At 37.5% G+C, this 20,560-nt stretch overlaps 1 protein-coding gene across 1 annotated transcript in view; it reads right to left on the reverse strand.

Moving 5' to 3' along the window:
- The window catches only part of GADL1 (glutamate decarboxylase like 1), a 206,190-nt gene that overhangs the window by 131,485 nt on the left and 54,145 nt on the right, over positions 1-20,560 (reverse strand). The window contains exons 7-11 of the mRNA XM_031940417.1: positions 14,980-15,059; positions 14,809-14,863; positions 8,504-8,620; positions 1,462-1,526; positions 1,082-1,163 (exon numbers count right to left, since the gene is read on the reverse strand). Coding sequence (XP_031796277.1) covers positions 1,082-1,163; positions 1,462-1,526; positions 8,504-8,620; positions 14,809-14,863; positions 14,980-15,059 — 399 coding nt within the window. The remainder of the gene's footprint in view (positions 1-1,081; positions 1,164-1,461; positions 1,527-8,503; positions 8,621-14,808; positions 14,864-14,979; positions 15,060-20,560) is intronic.

Genomic DNA, 20,560 nt, shown 5'->3' on the forward strand with positions numbered 1-20,560 from the left:
TATGAGGAGAGTCTCTTACATAAATTCTCCCAATCTTACCAGACCTCCACCAGTCATTAGCATGTCTCTATGACAGACTCAGCAGATCCATATGTATGCCAGAGATATAAGACAGGAACAGGAATCTTAAAAGTTCTTTTAATTTTAAATACAAACAGAAAATGAATTGAGCCTTGCCAAAGGAAATCATTTCATCCGAGAAACCCAGAGAAAGAAATTTAAATTTATACCCAAGTCAAAGGCAGATCTCTTACTCTGTACCACATACCTATGAAAGCACTTTCAGAAATAAGCATCTGAAATATCTCCCAAATGGATTCTTCTCATTTTCCTAGGGATGCACATGTGCTCATGGGAACAAATTTTGGTGAATGGGGAATCATTTCATTTCTTCTTTTCCTCAGACAAAGAGGAAATTCAACAACACCTTGTGCAATGGCCATCAACTGGTCATTCTCCAGAGTTGTTACCAGTCATTTCTGATCTGATCTTGACTCCCATTGAGAAGCTAAATATCGATCATTTGAACCACCCAATAAATCATCCAATGATCAAACTTCAAATATCTTTTCACTAAACTGGGTCATTAAGGCTTAGCTAAGCATATTAAGTATTCTGTGTAAAGCAGAACAAAACATCTGCTCCCTTTTCACAGTGAGCAGTAAGCAGTAGTTTAAAGAAAATTTAACTCCCAGATGTAAAAAGAGAGAAACAAATCTCAGTAACATTTGAAACCAAGCTTTTAAATGTGTGCCCAAAGAGCACCAGAGAGCCTGTCTCTAGAAGTCCTGGTATTCAGGCTTTGTTTCATCTAAATCAAAGCCATCAGTGACTTCAGCAAAGATACCAGCTGTTTTCCTCAGGCTTTTTTTCTATTTTTTTTGGGGGGGGGTCGTTTCAGGTATTTCCTTCTGCCCTCTACTTGGTACAATACTAGATACTTTTGATATTGGTCCCAAACTCATTTCTGAATTTTTTGTGTTTTTCCATCCCATTCTGATCCATCCTTCAAGACTCCCTTTCTCTCCCTACCCCAGCCTGCAACAACTGCAACAACAACAAAACAGAGAATGAAACTCACCGAGCTATCTTTCACAAGAAGAGCACAACACTGGATCCCAGCCATAAGCATCTTATGTGGGTTCCAGGCTACCGAATCAGCCCTGTGAGAGGAAGCAAAGAAAGGGGAGAGGAAGGGGGTAGAGAAAAATACAATTATTTCCCATTCACCAAAGGCTGTTCTTGTGAGCAGATTTCACAATGTTAATCTACAATTTAGCGTTCTGAGTATTTGGTTGTTTCTGTGGGGATGATTTTTGTGTCTGCTTGCTTACTTTGGGGTGGTGGTTGTCTTTCTAAAGTTTTATTTCTCCCATATCAACACATTAGTTAAAACACAAAATCCAGAGGGGTGTCCCTTCTGAATGAAGGTGCCACCATGAACTGGGAAACTACATTTACCTGTGGATGCCATGCAGAAGCTTGCGATGCTTCCTTGACATCAAAGCTGAGCCACCCCAAGATGCCTGTTGAGATATTTATATATAGAGATGTTTATGTCAACCAAAACAATGTCATTTGTACAGGTGATTACTGGTAAAACATGAGCACCAGCCCCAATCTGATTTATTTGAAATGACACTTTAGAAATGAGTACCCAAGTTTTATTACAATAGCTGTCCATCCTTCCAAAAAATATCAAGTGCCATATTCCAACTTTATAGATGTCGTCATAAATGGAAACTCAGTCACTGTGTTCTGATGTTCAAACTGTAGCCTCACTAATCAATCAACAAATGACTATTCAGTCCTATTATATGCCAGGAAGTTTTAATGTTGGGGACAGAAAGACAAATAATGAAACCGTTTCTATAATAAAGAATCTTAGAGTTTGCAAATGACACAAAGGGCTTAGTCAAAGCCTTTACACCAAGTATCAAATGAAATCGACATAATCTTTGCCTCAGGAGGTTTCCAATCCAAAGGAGAAGCCATAAATGTGGACTTTCATGGAGGGCATCTGATATACTAACCTGGTGCTAATATTGGCACCGGACATAAATTATATGCATGATGAGCAAAGTATAAAATAAATGTTTTGTGAGAGGGGGATTCACCTTTGGACAGAACAAGTTTGTAGGAAATCTTTTCCTTGCATCCAAATAGTCAAGAATAGTGACATGGAAGAAGGAGGATTTTAAGAGCTATCACATAATAAAAAGTTGAGATATTCAAATAGGGATGAGAGGAAGAGGTCATGTAGAGGGAAGTTGGACATTTGCCCAACAGGGAGGGTGTTAAAAGCAAAGATAAAAGAGGAAATTGGGAAGTAAATAATTTTGAAGAAGGTTAGAACAAAGGAAGCAGCAGTAAGGGAAGCAAAATTGGAAGTGGGTGTGAATGGGATTCTGAAATGGAATGTTGAGAAACTGCCAAAATGCCAGATTTGGACAAAATTGGAATCTTGACTCAAACCTTTATGTGAATCCTGGAGCAACTTGTAAGCAACTCATTTAACCTCTCTGGGTCCTATTTTCTTCATCTGTCAAATGAGGGGTTTGGAAATTAAATGCCCTCTAAGTTTCCTTCCAATTTCGTATTTTATCTATCTATCTATCCACCCATCCAACTATCTTATCTATCTTCTCTCTTATCTATCTCTATCTTAACTACTCACTAATCTATCTATTCTATCTATCCATTTGTTTTTTCTATCTGTCATCTTATCCATTCATCTATTCCTATTTCTGTATTCATCTATCTTAATCTACCCATCCAACATCTATCTCTAGTTATCATCTCTATTTTATCTGTCTATCCATCAATCTCTATGGTATCTATCTATCTACCATCTATAGAATTTCAGGAATGATTTATTTAATTCAATTCGACAAAGAATCATTTTATACCTACCAGGACCTAGAATCTACGTTCAATGCAAAGAAAGCTGTTCTCATATAGAAGCAGCAGATGAAAGGTAGGGTGAGGAATTGAACCAAGACATTGAGAAAGAAAGTTAGGGAACAATATTAGAGTTGAAAAAGTCCAAGGAGGAGCCAGTTGTCACAATTCTAGAACTAAACAAAGTTATAGCTATAGAGTTAAAAAGGAAAAAAAATAAATCCTGCAAATTTTTAGTTGAAGAGAAGGTGGGTGCTGAATCATACATATGTCATCAGACAAAGTTGATGATAAATTTTTAGTTCTGCAGCTAATTTTTTTTTTTTGCTTAGTGATTTTATTTCAAAAGGACATTAGTGTGTGAGGTATAAAAATCATCAACTAAAAAAACACAAGAAAAAAAGTGTTAAGATTTAGAGATAGAACAGAGGTAAAGACTTAATTTGAAAAAGTCAAGTACTCCAAATGTTCTTCCAGGCTGGCAGTCCATTTCTTGGGAAGGGAATGCAAAAAGAAAGAATTTTGTTTTCATAGTCTTACAAGGTCTCATATTTGTGAGATTTCCTCCTTTTTTCTTTGTTTCTTAATTTCTCTGTCTGTCTGTTTCTCTCTCTCTCTTTCTCTCTCTTTCACTCTCTCTTTCTCTCTCTCTCTCATTGTTGTTTGTCCTTTTTGTCCCTCACCATCATAATCTATTTACTTGTGGACCTGATATATTCCCCTACTGGACTGATGGTTCTTAGAGGACTGGGATTGTGCCATTTTCAATTCAGCATCTTTTTGGCACAAAGCAGACATTAAATTAATGCTTATTATATTGTGGAAGTCCATAGAATAGTCGCTATTAAAAATGTAATATCATGGCTCAATCAGCCATCTGAATAGGTGATAGAGAAAATTAAAGATGTCCAGGATCAGTCCCTTCCACAAATAAATCCATCTTCAGAGAGATAATAACTAAGAAGCTACAAAATTGGCTAGTCCCTGTAAACTTGTCTCTCTTTTTCTGAGTAACCAATGATACAAGTGTAGATTAACAGATGGGAAATAGGAAAGAGATAGCAAGCCACATTCTATAATTTACAGAGGCAGTGTGCCATAATAGATAAAGAAATTGGTATCTTCCTGATAGATTAAAGTCCTACTTCAGTCACTTATTATCTGGGTAGCTATTTATTATATAGTGGATAGAGTGCTAAATTTTCAATCAGGAAAACATGGGTTCAAATCCTATCTTAGGTACTTAATAACTCTGAGACCCCAGGAAGTTTACTTGACCTTACTGGATAAAAAAAAATAGTACCCCTTTTACCTAGGGGTGAACTTCTACCTAGTTGCCAGAATTAAATGAGATACAGTTTAAAGCATTAAATGAGAGATAATAGTGTATAGTGAATAGATAGATAGCCAGTCTTGGAGACCAGAAGTCCAGGGTACAAATCTCACAAGTGAATCAAAGTAGCTATGACACAGGATAGGTCACTTAACTCTCAAGTATCTAAGGCTACAAATCATAGAATAATGCTTTATCTGATTGAGTAGAGGGAATTTCCTCATTAGTAGTTCCCTACACTTATGAAATCACAGAAATAACTGAATAGACACACATATCATCTATATATATTCCTAGCATGACACTTAAAATTACATATATATATATACATTATATATCCACATACATACATATATATTTATACATATATGTAAATATATACATATGTGTATATATACACATATGTGTGTGCATGTATATATATGTATATATCTGTGTGTGTGCATGTATGTGTAGTCACCCTAAGAGTTTCAAGAATGGTAGAGTCATTTTTTCCAGAAACTTCCTCACTTCCACAAAAAAGAGACAACAAAAATAAACCATATAAATATTAGCTTTTCCCAACTTTTTTACAGTATATCCATTCTGGCGTAAAAGTTGGATGGATCTAATCACCACAAAGAAAATGGCAGCTCAGTGAATACATGCAAAAAAAAAAAATAGGAAAAAGCAGTAGAGATGCTCTCTGAAATATCTTTCTCTTGTTATAATAATCATCTGAATAATACTTAGCATTAAATATTTCTAGTGCCCAATGCAGTCAGTTTGGAGAGAACAAACCTCGGTCAAGGAGCAAAATACTGCTTGGGAGGTAACGGTTGTCTAACACTATCAAGATCCTCAAAGTCTCATGTCATTTAGTCTTTAAAGATTCTAAGACTGAAATTTAATTCTGAGACCACATTTTATTTAATTCTATTCATTGAGGGAACTGATAATTAATAAAGTGATCTTTGGGGAGGGAGGAAAGGGCAATGAAAGAGCCCCAGGCTTACTGTCAGAAGGCTGACAGACAGTAGATATTTTAATCAATTCTGGTTGAAGTCAAAGGAATTGAAACCTTTGGGCAATTTATGAATCTCCCTGAGTTTCAGTTGTTTCTTGTATAAAAATAGGAGGGGTCATCTGTAAGGTCCCTCCCATCTTTAATATTCCATGAACTTGTTTAATACATGCAATAGTATGTCAGTGAACCATTGTGATATATAGGGTATCTCAAAACTCTTAGTGTGGGCTTATTCTATTGAAGTTTTAAATGGTACTAAGACTTTTGGGACATCCTATATGAGTTTTCTAAGAGAATTTGTTAAAGAAAAAAGCAGCCCATTATTTTATTTTCCTGGTTGTATTTATAGATTTTTTTTTCACATATACAAAACAGTGTTTACCTAGCACAATCACCCCATCTTCTCCACTAGCCCTGACTCTAATTGACTTTTGCCCATTTCCCAAAATGAAATCCTTTCAGTAAGCCTGATGGTTATTAACAATAATAAACAGCACCTATATAATACGTTAAGATTTGCAAAGTGTTTTCCAAATATTTCTTCCTTTTATCCTCAAAACAATGACAATAATCTTTCTTAGAGAAAGTTCAGACTAAAATATCAAAATATATAAAGTATTAAATTATATGTTGAAAAGTAATAAACCATCAAATGCACAGAAGAAATATTTCAGGCTTAATTTGCCTTTCTGCAGTTGTTCATTCCTGGAATCCCAGGAGAACACGGTTCTGATGGACCACAACACATCTTTACACTGATAGTACAGTGAAAGCTTCTAGGCAATAAATGAATCAGAGATTATAATAGTCAGTCTGGGCTACTGACAATCTCAAGAATGAAGACAAGGTAGGCCAGTGCTTCACTAATTCTGTCAGTCAGCCTACCCAAGTCATAGACTCAAGATGTCAAGACCAACGTATCAGACTTACTGGCCAGTAGTCAAACTGGATGAATGAAAAATAAAAGAAGTGGTCACTTATATAACCAAAGAAAGTCTGCTAGAGTCTCCTTCCCGGAATGAGCTTGTATCGATTTTATCTACATTGTGCATAAGAGAAGCAGAGATCTGACTTCAGAGTGAGGGAAACAAGTGCAAAAGCCACTTTTGACCTTGATCAAGTCACATAACTAACTTCTCAGTGCCTTCAGGCCATGTTCTAAGTTGAAGAATATACATCGATCTGCATTGGTAGAGGGAGTTTCCATATTGGGAATTTCTTGTGCCAGTGAAATCACAAGAAAGAACCTAAATAGTTTTATTGCTATTATTAAGTTGTTTTTCAGTCATGATTAACCCAAAGATAAGAGAGTACTTTGTCATTTCCTTCTCAGGCTCATATTATAAAGGAGGAAACTGAGGCAAAAAGGATTAAGAAGTTAAGAAGTGCCTGAGGCCAGATTAGAATTCCTAAAGATGAGTCTTCCTAATTTTAGATCTGGAACCCTATCCATGGAAGGCAGTATTTAGCACACAATAGCTTGTGAGTCCTTATATGCTGTGTCCTCTAATAGATTATAGGTGCCTTGAGGGCAGCTATAATTTCATTTTTGTCTTTATGTCCCCAATAATATGCCTGGAACACTGAAGAAGAGCCATACATGTTTGCTCATTGACTGTAATATAAAAATCAATCCAACAAGAATTTCTTAAGTGTCAGGTGCTATGCTCAGTGACAAAAGAAAAAGAGGAGGAAGAAAAGCAGAAAGAAGTGGAGGAGGCAAGACGGAGCAAATGGGATTTTAATTTTGCTCAACCAGAGATCATAAGGAAAAAAGTTCTCCCAACTCCACTTTATTTTGCTGTTCTCAAATCAAAGAAGCTTCTTTCAAAAATTCAACTTTAGACATTAGAGATTTTTGCTCATTCTTCAGAATTCCATCTTTTGCTAAGCCCTAAGAACCTCTAAGATCATCCCTGATTTAGAAATGCCGATCGTTCCTCTTTTTCATAGAATCTATATAATCCATATTTGATATTCTTTTGATGAGAGTGGAACAGATAAGAATTACTCAAGAGGCTTTTTGGGGTTTTATTGTACTTTTGTTACTGCAGATACAGAAATCCTCACTTCACATTATTGCTATGGAAATAGTGGGCTCTTATTCTTGTGAGTCTATAAAATCAGTGAAAATTAAGTTTTTAAATGAATATCCATAAATACACGTACATAAAAAATTCCATTTAAAACTTGCCTGAATGATCTTCTTGAAATGCCAGCAAAGGCAAGCTAACAGAATCCCTGACATCTGCCTAATACTAATTATTGGTCTTAATACAAAAAATAGACTGTTTCCTTGGGAATGATGGTCTTAACAAGCACAAACGTGCTCTCGGTATCATCATACAATTAATTTTACATTTAAAAAAGATCAAGTATCTTCCAAATTACAAAATCTCCATGTTTATTCATGCTCATCGAATGTTCAACCAGAAAATCGAAATTTATTGGCCATCCTCCTACCTGCAAATAGGATCTAGTCACTCATTTAACAGAGGAAAGTTCACTAAGGAAACAGCTAATAATGTTAAGTATTCCCTCTCCCCATGTAGAATCAAACCAATTAACCTTCCATCTTTATGGAAATTAGTCAATGGCTACTCCTAAGTAAATGAATTTAACTTTTTACCCTTTGCTTTATAGACTTTTCAGAATTTTTTTATTAAAATGAAAAATGATTTCTAAGCAGTTCTAGGACACTTTCAAAAAATCAATAGAAAAACCACAAGACTATAAAGAAAATTAATTATTCCTTTCAAATAATTATCCTTGTTAGGGCCAGAGGAAAAGGTCTTTAATTAAAGTATGTGATTATTTTGCCTTTCCAGGATATTGGAATCATCATATTTTAGGGGATATTTTGCAGATAGAGAAACAAAAGCCTTGGGACATGAAGTGACCTACTCATGTAGTTAATAGCAAAAATTGCACTGGAATCCAGGTGGTGGTTTTTTTTTTTTTAATTTTTTTTTTCCTACTGCCCCATCCAGCCTTCCCATTTGCACATTTAGAGAACAGAGTAGGAGGTACAAATGGGACCTGGACCTTGGAAGATTAAAAGAACATCTGCCTAACAAATCAGGGAGACTTCTTTGTACTCTGAAATAATTTACATATCTACTTTCCAGTTATTTGAAATAGACTCAGACGTAAATATAGCTGAAAGTTTACTCATCTGTTTTACATAAAATGAAAACACAATTCTGGCAAAACAAACCAAAGAGTTGAGAGTTAGGTGTATTTGGATATGTAAGGGAACTTACATCTACATGGAGCCATAGGTTGTATCTGGTGCAGATATCTGCTATTTCGTCTAGAGGATCAAATGCCCCCAATACAGTTGTCCCGGCCGTGGCGCTGACGAGAAATGGGGCAGCCCCCTGTGAATAAGTCACACAAAAAACAAAATGTCTAAGTATATCAATGTCACCATGATCCACACACTGTAGGGATGACATGTTTTTGAATAGTCACATAATGTCCTGATGGCCAAATAGAGAAAGGGCCCAGCAGAATTGATGATTTTTGTACTTATTTTTTGGCAACATCTTTTGGGCCATCCACTTCCTTTCCAATCCTTCCTATTTCATGATATCCAACCAAGACTTTAAATCTCAACCCCCGTCATTCATACAGGACGCCTTACCCTAGTTCCTTTCATTGATACTAACTCTTCTCTTTCTCATCTACTTATTTAATTCAATTCAATAAACATTTAAACACCTTCTACATGCAAGGTTAGAAACAGTTTGATCTGTAGAGCACAGTGAGCTGCTCCCAGAGCCAGAAAGTTATGGGTTCAAATTCTGTTTTTGACAAACCAAATATGTGATTTTGGTCAAGTCAGTTGACTTTGCCATACTTCTGGGTCTCTCCCTATGGCAATAAGTTGAAAAGTGGCTGAATAGCAGTGGTAGAATGTGCATCATCACTCAGATCTCACTACAACAATGAAAACACAGGTTAAAAAAAACTACAAGATCTTATACTAGATATCAAAGCTATAAATGCCCCCTAAATGTTGTCCTCAATTAACTTAATTAATAACTAACAATTAACAATTTCACTAGGTTTTCCCCTCCATGACTACTAGTGATTTAATTGGTGTAGAAAATTCCCCATGTAAGGAAACTCTCCCAATACAAATAAAAAAGTAAATGTTCAGCAATTTATGATGTAATGGATAATTAGCTTCAGAATCAGGAGTATAGGAGTTCGGTGACACATAATGACAGTACCTTGAGTAAGTTAAACTCTTATTTACCCTATATTATTTTATATTTTAGTTATTTGTGTGTGTTTTATCCTTTTATCAAACTGTAAAATTCATGTGGATCAGGACTTTTTTTAAATTTCTATTTCATCGAGCTCTTGAGACAGTGTTCTACATGCAACTGGTGTGTAATAAATGCTGAATAGTTGAAATGTTCAATTTACTTGGAATTTTGAAAAACCTGACTTTTCCATCTCCATGTGGTATCTGGTCATCAGTGAAACTTAAAAGGAATAACAATTACTAATCTGGCATTACCTAACAATGAATCATCCTTTTGAGTCCTTTTCTTGCTATTTTTATTAATGATTCCTTTACATATTCTCTTTCTACAAGTCAAGAAATTAAGTCTTCAAACCAAATGGAAGAGAAACACTGGGTTCTCCTATTCCTTCCTGTGGAATGGATTTGACCGTCCCCCATGCTTCCCTATTTATCTCCTTAAAACTGATAGGAGTCTAGTAGGAAAGCAGCAACTAGAGTTTTTCTCATCCTTAGTCAGATTTTCTGTGAGATTATTGGGATAGGAAATATTTATCTCCTTCTTCTGGAATCCACCAAAATGGCAGCCAGTCATCCACAAATCCTCTATTCCTCATACAGGAAGGAGATGCCAGGAAGTCCTCAAAAAAGTAACATTGGATTAGGCAACGATTCCAAAAGGAAGCAAATACTGCAAGGTATAGAAAGAAGAATGGAAAAACGAAAGGAAGGAAATTCAAGGAGAATGTGGAACTAAGGAAGGGAAGGTTTCAGAGGTATTACTTAGCTAGCTCAATGGATAAAATACTGGGTCAAGAGTCAGGAAGTCATTGTTGTTGTCCAGATATCAAGAACTCTATGAACCCCATTTGGGTTTTCTTGGCAAAGATACTGGTCTGGTTTGTCATTCCTTCTCTAGCTCATTTTATAGATGAGGAAACTGAGGCAAGCAGAGTTAAATCACTTGCCCAGTGACACAAAGCTAGTACATGTCTGAGGCCAGATTTGAATTTACCTCTTCGGGACTCAAGCCGTAGCACCCTATCCGCCATGTCACCTAGCAGGATGGTTTTATAAAGAACAGAACACCTCATTTAAAGCTCTTCTGAATCACGTTTCTGACTGGATGTACCAAAGAAAATCTAAGAGTAATATGAAAACATGAGTGGCAGGCAGCACATACCTGCTAAAGAAAACATGTGGTAGAAACGGGTTCCTGACAGCTGTGTGAGACAGCTGTGACAAATGGAATCAATCAATAGATAATGATTCAGCAGAGCAATGAGCCTGTCGATTAGGGAATCCCTGGGGAGGCATGGGCTCGGAGAATTCCTCCTCTCCTTTCTCTAGAAGTTGCCAAAAGATTTCTTCTTTAATCATTTGCAGTCACAGCAAAATAGTTTTTACAAAGAGGCTGAGCTTGGGGAAGCCAACTGGATGCACCCTCATTTTATGAAGGCCAGAAAAAGGTTGATCTGCCTAAAATGATGACTCCAAAGTCAGAAAGAGTTTTAAATGATCTCTCTCTGCGCTTTGGTGTGGTGGGGAAATGATGCTTGTTTGGTTCTCCCTGTCAGCAGAAAATTGTATGACTCCTTTCTCCTGCAATTCTCTGGATCACACCAATCCCAAAGGAAGATGCTGCCTTGCTTTGGCTCAGGTCCTACCTAGTCTGCGGGGTCTTGATCCTTCCAATAGCTAATGCCATTTCCCCATCTCAATTCACATATACATACATACATGTGTGTGCTATGTGGCCATACACATATATACTATATATGCTATATAGTATATATATATATATATATATATATATATATATATACAAATAGGTATATATACATATTTATATAAAATTGACATATATAGTGTATATATATATATATATATATATACACACACACAAATAGGTATACACACATATTTATATAAAATTGACATATATAGTATATATATATATATACACACACACACAAATAGGTATACACACATATTTATATAAAATTGACATATATAGTGTATATATATATATATACACACACACACACACACGCAAATAGGTATACACACATATTTATATAAAATTGACTTATATGTGTGATTTCCACTGAGAGAATGTAAGAACCTGGAGGGTAAGGATTAGTTTGCTTTTAAATTTGTTTTCTCAGCAATTACCACAATGCCTGGAACCTAGCAGCCATGTAATAAATGCTTACAATGAATGAATGAATGGTGATTGCACAGATATAAACTACATTGGACTACTGGCTATCTTAGGGAGCTGGGAGACCAGAGAGGGGTAGAATTTGAAACTCAAAACTTTTTTTCAAAAGTTCAAAAATTGTTTTAACATGTAATTGGGGGGGGGAGATTTTTTTTTTTTTTTTAACAAATGAATGATTTGCTTAAACCTCCAAGTCCAAACTAATTGGAAGAACTAGGAAGTAAATCTTTCAAATCCTGATTGAATGGGTTGGGATGTACCAGGGAATCTCTTCTCTGCACCTGGAACGATGTAAATCAAAGGCTGAAAAGGAAATACTTCTGCCTAAAGCCAAAGGATCCTAGTCAAAGAATTACTCAGAGCAAACTCTTGTTAGAGGGGTGCTCAGAAAAGAAAAGTAAATAGGAAAAAAAAAAACAGATGAGCATTTCCCTACTATCCATTGAACTTAAAACACAGTTTAACCATTTTTGGGGGGTTCAGTGTTGTTAACTCAGTAAAAATAAATGAACAAAAACCACCCCTCTTCTACTCACATCATCTGATCCCATCAACTCTTAGATGACATGACTGAGCCTTTATTAAAAGGGATCATGGATTGTAGAAGACTCTAAATTCCAGGACAAATTTTATTTTATCCTAGAGGCAACAGGAAGTCAGTGAAGATTTCTGGGTAGTGATGTACCCTGACCTGTGTTTTGGGAATATCAATTTAGTATATGTGTGCAAGATGGATTTTAGGAAAGGAAGATAAGAAGCAAGGAGACCAATTAGGAGGTTATTTCAACAGTCTAGGTGAGAGGTAGTGAGGCTCTGGTTTAAGGTAGAAGGTGGTTCAGTGGGAGATAAGTGGTGGTTAAAAAAGGATATTTTGACAGTAGTATGATAAAACTCAGCAAAAGACTGGATATGAGAGTGAGTGAGGGAAAGGTAAAAATTAAGAATGATTCTGAGAATGAGCAGAACCTGGAGATCATTATGTACTTCAACAACAATACTACATGATGATCATTTCTGATGGACGTGGCTCTCTTCGACAATGAGAGGATCCAAATTAGTTCCAATTGATCTGTAATGAACAGAACCAGCTATACCCAGAGAAAGAACAGTGGGAAATGAGCATGGACCACAATATAACATTTCCACACTTTCTCTTAATGTCTGCTTACATTTTTGTTTTTTTTCTTCTCAGGTTATTTTTACCCTCTTTCTAAATCTGATCTTTCTCGTGCAACAAGATAATTGTATAAATATGTATACATATATTTTATTTAACACATATTTTAACATTTTTAACATAAATGGGACTACCTGCCATCTAGGGGAGGGAATGGGGGGAGTAAGGAGGGGAAAAGTTGGAACAGAAGGTTTTGCAAGGGTCGATGTTGAAAAATTACCCATGCATATGTTTTGTATATAAAAAGTTATAATAAAAAATAAAATTTAAAAGAAAAAAAGAAAAAATAATAATAAAAGGGATCATGGAGATGGAGTTGGGCTGGAAGGGACAAGGGGGTAGATTGTGGATTGGAATTCTGCATCACTTACTAGCAACGTGACCCAAACAAGTGAATTAGCAGTTCAGAAGCTCAATTTTCCTATCTGTAAAATGGGGAAAGTGGATACATTTACCTCAAAAGGTTTTTGAGGCTCCAGTGAAATAATCTACATAAGATGCTTTGCATTAGTATAATAGCAGCTGTTAAGTCTATTATTCATTTTGAAGAATTCTCTAAGGAAGGCTGTGATTCACAGAGTAACGCCTGCCTCTCAAATGGAAAACTAGCATTTCACTCAAGATGAAAAGAACTTTTGATATTCAAGGGGGGTATCATCAGGCGACTTTCAAATCCACTTGTCATTCGAGTTTTAAAAATAAACAGCATAAATGAAGATCAGAGGATGCATATCTCCAGCCCAAAGATGAAATAAAAATAAGGGTTTTTTTTTTGTTGTTGTTGTTCAAGTAAATTTTTAAAAATTCTATCCATTCCAACCAAACAGATTTTGTCAAAACACAACCCACTGACACAGGATTTTCTTAAAAACATAGCTCATTAGAACAACTAAGGAAGGACCCATTTTTTTTTTAGACCTATTGGTCCAGGATGGGCTAGTGGGCTGTTCTGCCCACTAAAGACCATGGTATTTTTCTCAGCTGTCCCGCCTGACTTTTGCCCATATCCTTTTTGCCTACCTGTTGATAAGTCATCTGAGAGAGGTTCTGCAGCTCCACTTGCAGTGGGGTTTGGGGCAGAAGGTAAGCAGGATGCCTGCTTTTACACTGCTGTAAGTCTTGAGGGTGGTTCTTGGTCCAAGATGGCGCTCAGCAGGGAGAGTTGGCTGGTATTAGGAACTAGGGCTGCACCCAGAAGTCGGGTCTATGGCCATCCTGACCGATGGCTGCCCAGACAAGGGCTTTACTGCCCAAATGTGGGAAAGGGAAAATTTACCAGGTTGAAAAGGGACCCTGAAGGAAAGGTTAGGATCCTAAACCTACAGCCCATCCTTGGATGTCAGGTGATTAATGATGTTTGGTTCTGCTGGGGAAACCAGTGCAGCCTATGAGACTAGGGGATTGGTCAAATAAGCTCAATTTCCTTCAAAAGAGCCCAGAGAGAGGGCACATTTGGTTTGGGTTTAGGCAGCAGGACTCTTGGAGGCAGGAGAGGTAGAACACAGGGCAGCAATACTTGTCCTCATGGCTTAGCACTAGGCAAGGACACAGAGAATGAGGAGGTCAATGTTTGTTTTTAGTTTGTGTTTTTTTTAATTGTCATAGCTGGAACATCTGGACAGCTCCACAGAATATGGAGAGCCAGCCTGATACACCTGTAAATAGAACATCTGGATATGAGCATCCCTAGTTTAATTTCCCCACTCTGCCCTCTTTCTCTGGCAGGAAGAGGTGCTCTGTGAATTCATCCATGCTGATATCCTTGATACTCTCCTGCTTTCTTTCTCTCACACATACCCTACTACAAGCATATATAATCACATTCATTTCTCTCTCTCTCTCTCTCTCTCTCTCTCACACACACACACACACACACACACACACACACACACACACACTTTCTCCCTCTCACCTCTTTCCTGGCTCGTTGGACTTGTTTCTCCAGTTCCTCAGGTATCATCTTACCTCTAAGGGACACAGATTTAAGACTTTCAGTTATTGTTTCCCTAGATCACTCCCCATCACTAATGCCTTTCAGAGGCACCGATTCTTTCCCTCCCTCCTACGAATACTTTCCCAATACCTTGAGTCTGTCTCCACAAAGTAAATATTCTGCGTACCGATTCCAAGGAAAGATGCTGCCTTCTTCATGGAGTAATGGCACTGGATTTGTGGGGAAACAGGAGACAAATGGGAAACTGAGTCAGCAAACTAAGAAAACAATACTATGTTGATTCCTTAATAGGATTCATGGTGTGATCTTTGAAACCGTCCCCCCACCTTTTTTATTCCCTGAGCAAAGAGAAGAGTCCAATTTTCTTAAGATGCTTACATTCAGCACTGGAAAAACTGCTGGCCCTAGAGAAAAGAACCTGCATGTTCAGTACCTCAAATGTTCTAACAGAGCAGCTGCTTAATTCAGTGGAAAGAGTGCTGGGCTATGCATTAAGGGATATGGGTTCACACCTTAGTTCTGCCACTTAGTATCTGAGCAACCTTTAGGAAGACACTATGTCTTGGAGCCTCAGTTTTCTCATCTGTAAAATGAAAGGGTAGGACTAATTCATCCCTAAAGTTCCTTCTAGTTCTAAATCTAAGCTCTTAAAATCTTGTGATCTGGGGTTCAATCAGTCATTAAAGCACTGATTCAGACAGCTAAGGGGCAATAGTGGAAAACATGCCCTATCTGGGGTCTGGAAGACATGAGTTTGAATTTTATCTTAGATACTTGCCTGCTGAGTGACCCTGACCAAGTTATTTAATTTCTTTCAGTCTCACTTTCCTCATCTATAACATAGAAATAATAATAGTGCCTACAGAATTTTTGTATTGATAAACTGAGATGCTACATGTAAAGTATTTTGTGAGCCTTAAAGCAGTATGAAAATTCTAGCTTCTGTTATTTTAATGAAATTTCATTTTTTTTTCAGTTAAGGAGTATTTATTTTCTTTCCCTCCCATGATTCTCTCTTCCTACCTTGTTTAGTAGAAAAAAAAAAAAAAAAAAAGGAAAGAAAAACCAGAGTGTTGAAGCAATTCTACAGAGTCCTGAAGCAATTCTACAGATTCCTGAAGCAATTTTACAGAGACCTGGAAAACAAATTTTCTCACTGAGCAAGTCCAAAATGTGTGTGTCATTTTGCAAAGTGGATCTATCAGTTCTTGAGCAGGAAGTGAATAATAGTCTTCACCTTCAATGGAGCTAGCCATTACTCTCATTATTAATACTAGCTAGCATCATTAGTATTATTACTAAGTAACAATAGCAATAAATATGTTCCTGCTACCTAGCACAGACTGAATGAAGGAGTGGGGATGCAAAGAGCATATCTGCCCTATATTTTATGTAAAACATTCTATGTGATTATATATAAAACATAGGTATAAATGCTTAGATGTAGCCAACCAACAGGCAGGTTACACAAACAAAACATATAAAACCAAGAAAAAGGAGTCATAGAGAAAAGACTGGCAAATTAGAAAGGACCAAGTCTGCTATGGCTGCCCCATAGAACTTTGGGCACATTTTATTAATACTGTTGTCATTCAATCATGTCAGTCATGGCTGACTCTTTGTGATTCCATTTGAGGTTTTCTTGGCAAAGATATTGGAGTGGGTTGTCATTTCCTTTTCTAGGTCATGAATATAGTTCAATTCAATTTAACAGACATTTATTAAGCACCTCTTCTATACCACACACTACACTAACTGCTGGGATGCAAAAGAAAAAAAAATAATAGTCTTTGCCTGTTCATGTTCTGTTGGAAAATGAATATGGATAATTAAAATAAAATTAATAAATGTTTAAAATGAAACTTGGAGATCATTTTTAAAGAGTCTTCTGATTCATGATTCTAAGCATCTACAGGTACCCTGGCTATTGTTCTCTAAGCAACAATAACGAACATATCCACAAGTAGGAAGGCGTCTATTCATGCCTGCTATGCTCAGCTTGATGTATTTCTTTGACTGCGGTTATTTTTCTTCTTTTTTTGTCAAGAGACTTTTTTTTCTTTTGGCACTTTTTTATTTCCTTTTGCAAAAACAAATGTAGAAATAACACCATTGGGGAGGATGAAGCCATCCTACATATGCCGGTAAACCGCCTTTATTTCCGCTTGTTGCAAGAGCAGAATACCCATTGACAAACAACCAGGTCCAAAGAAAAGTAATTAAGTTGCTACGACATCGACCTGTATCAGTGCACGGTCAGAGGCACAGCCAGCTCAGGGGAGCCGCTGCCCACCCAAGGTTTGGGCCCTCAACCAACAGCTATTGATTTCAGAGTGATAAATACTCGCCCACACCACAGAATTTGCCTATTAGGCTCTCGGAAAAGTCTTGTGGGGCCACTGGGAAATGTCAGCCCACTCCAGACTCAGGAACCAGCAAGCCCACAGAATAACTAAAGTGGCAATCAGAATGCGAATGTCGGCAGAAGCGGAGGCTGAGCAGCGGTACCCAAGGGCAGAATAGACAGCGATGTCAATGTGAACTGTATGGGGACACATAAAAGATGGGACGGGCAGAGCTGAAGAGAAGCAGAGAAGAAAAGAAGCCTTGGGAAGGGGGTGGGAGTGGGGAGAAGAAACCTTAGAGATGTTTCAGACATGCTGGGCTTATGCTTAGAAACACATATTCTCTCTCTCTCTCTCTCTCTCTCTCTCTCTCTCTCTCTCTCACACACACACACACACACACACACACACACACACAAGCTGAAGTTTGGAGAAAGCAATTGCAAAAAAATGCTTTTAATGACAAAAAGATCACGCCTGGTACCAGCAAAAAAGAAAAGGAAAAACTTGTCCCAGTTCTGTCCCCTGTCTTTCATAATTTTCTTTAGGACACATGCAAAGACCCTTCACAGCTTTTCATTCTTCCTTTAAAAAGATGGAAAAATCCAGAAGAGAGAGCACTGAACTAAAGGCTTGTCATTCTGAATTCCAGGCAAGGCTCATTTCTTCAGTGATCTTGGGCTGTTCTGCCTCTACTTTCTCATTTGTAATAATCTTCCATAGGAAGATAATGTTGGGTTTTTTTCTAATCCTGTCACATTCATGATTTCATTTGATCCTCCAAGGGCAGCATGAAGGAGTGAAATAAATGATGGAATTGGAGTTGGAAGTCTTGGGTCTAATGTTTGGTCATGGTCTCACTTTTTGGGGACTCGCTGAGATCAGTTTTTTTATGAGTAAGATCAAAAGTCATGCGTGCTCTGTACCAAACATTATGCTAAGTATTGAGGACATAGAGAAGAAGAAAAAATGGTCTTTCCTTTCAATGTGACATGCCAGCGGGGACCAACATGGATGTCTATGTATGTATATACATATGTCTATACACACATAGGTACAAAAACATACACAGAGACACACCTCTTTGCTTGAAGACCTTCACTATAGAGCTAGAAGCAATATTATAGAGCTAAAGCAATATTTTCCCTTGGGGTATTTTTAGACCCTAATACTGAATTGCTTCAGAAAAATGCCAGGTATCTTTTCTACGGAGTTGTATTAACTCTGCTCTATCCAGAACCCAGTATATAGTTCTGAGTGCTCCATTTTAGGAAAGGCAAGGAGAAAAAATGCTCTCAAACTCATGACCTCCACTGCTAGAGCCTTCTCTCCAATAACTATCTTTCTTTGTATAAATATACACACATTTAATATAGACACACATGTATAGACAGAAATCACATGTTTATAAGTACACAATACATACATAAATGAGCACATGTGTACACATATATGTGTGTTGTATGTGGGAAGGGATGAAGTCGAGAGGGAAGGAGGAAAGGAGGGAGGGAGGGAGAAAGGAAGACAGAGACACAGAGAGAGACAGAGATGGAGAAAGGGAATGAGACAGAGAGAGAGGAAAGACAGAGAGAGAGAGAGAGAGAGAATATGTATGTGTTTCTTATAAGCTCCTTGAGAAAAAAGTCATTCCACTTTTATTTTTGCATTCCTGGTATCTAGCATAGAATCTGGCCCATAGTCAGGGTCTGAGAAGTATCTGATGAATTCATCAATTGCTGTCCTGAAGATAGAATCTAGGAGGATGGGAGAGGAAGAACCCACTATCTTTAACAGCATCTCCATTCCATTTGGGGTTAACTCCTCCTGTTAGGAAGTCTTTCCAGTGTCAAACTTATATTTTTCTTTTTGCAGTCTCTCCCAATACTTCCAGATCTGCCCTCTGGGACAAACAAGACATAGTTAATCTCTCATATAACAACACTTCACATGCTTAAAGACAGCTGTCTTTCCTTTCCCCCATACCCTCACCTTCTCTGACCCTCCAGGGGTCCTCCAACTTTTTAAATAGGGGGCCAGTTCACTGTCCCTCAGACTGTTGGAGGGCTGGACTATAGTAAAAACAAAAACTTTTGTTTTTTGGGCCTTTAAATAAAGAAACTTCATAGCCCTGGGTGAAGGGGATAAACATCCCCAACTACCGCATCTGGCCAGCAGGCCGTAGTTTGAGGACCCCTGATATAAGCAATAGACTCTTAAGTGTTTAACATAGATCTATAAAGAAATCCTCTCTCCACTTCCAAAAATTAGCCATCTAGCCTTTGCTTGATGATCCCTAGTGAATCTATGATCTCCCAAGGCAGCCCATGCCATATGTCAATAGAGACCTAATAGTTAAGAAGTTCTTCCTTCCAGAAAACCTACATCTGTCTCTTGGAGTTTCTCTCCATTGGTTCCTCACATAAGCATTTCTGCCCAAGGAGAGGGTCTACTAAAAGAGGAGAGAAGGATTTTTGTGCAGACCCTCTATGCCAGAAGATTCTTCCCCGTGTTAATCCTCCAAATTTGAAGCCAATGACTTTGATATTTTCTTCTATAGGTTGTATATCCTCAAGACTTTCAATCAGTCTTCACCCTTTCTCCAGTCCTTTGACTCCCTTCTGGACATCCCAAGACTTTAAATCTTTTCTAAAGTTATGGGGCCTGATCAGAGTAGAGTTAATGCGCCTTTGCATGTAAAGTCTTGGTGACTTCTCAAAGCTAAGCAAGCTTTGGATCTTGATAAACCTGGACACGTGATATCACTTTACATGTCAACTAAATTATGCAATCTGAATCACCTTTGGATCATTATCAATAGCTCAATGGAATCTCCAAGTGTAATTGTAGCTAGGGAAGATTTCAAAGCATAGGCTGATTCTGCCTTAATAAATGTTTTAATGATTATTGATCAATACCACACCTTAAGAGCTTAGATTTAGAGGTAGAATAGACCTCAGACATCACCTTGTTCTACCATTTCATCTTACAGATGAGGAAACTGAGGCCCTGAGAAGAAGGGACTTCTCAATGGTTGTCCAGATACAAGATCAATGAAGGGGGCCAACATTTTCTCCTAGACCAGGCAGTGCTGTACAAAGAGAAGGAAAGGATCTAACTGAGAAGTTACCATTTCTAGGTGATACTACGGTGTCATGAAAATGGTCTTCAAGGGCAGCCAAGAGTTGGCAACTCTGCTATTGTCCAGTTTTCTTTATCTCAAGAAAGTTACTTCCCCTCTCTGGACCTCAGTTTCCTTATCTATAAAATGGAATGAATTTCAGTCCAAGCACTTACTACATGTAAAGAACTAGACATACAAAGGCAAAATAAAAGAATGGCTGCTTTTTAGTCTTCCATTCTAAGAG

Source organism: Sarcophilus harrisii, chromosome 5, assembly GCF_902635505.1.
Source record: "Sarcophilus harrisii chromosome 5, mSarHar1.11, whole genome shotgun sequence".
Lineage (NCBI taxonomy): Eukaryota > Metazoa > Chordata > Mammalia > Dasyuromorphia > Dasyuridae > Sarcophilus > Sarcophilus harrisii.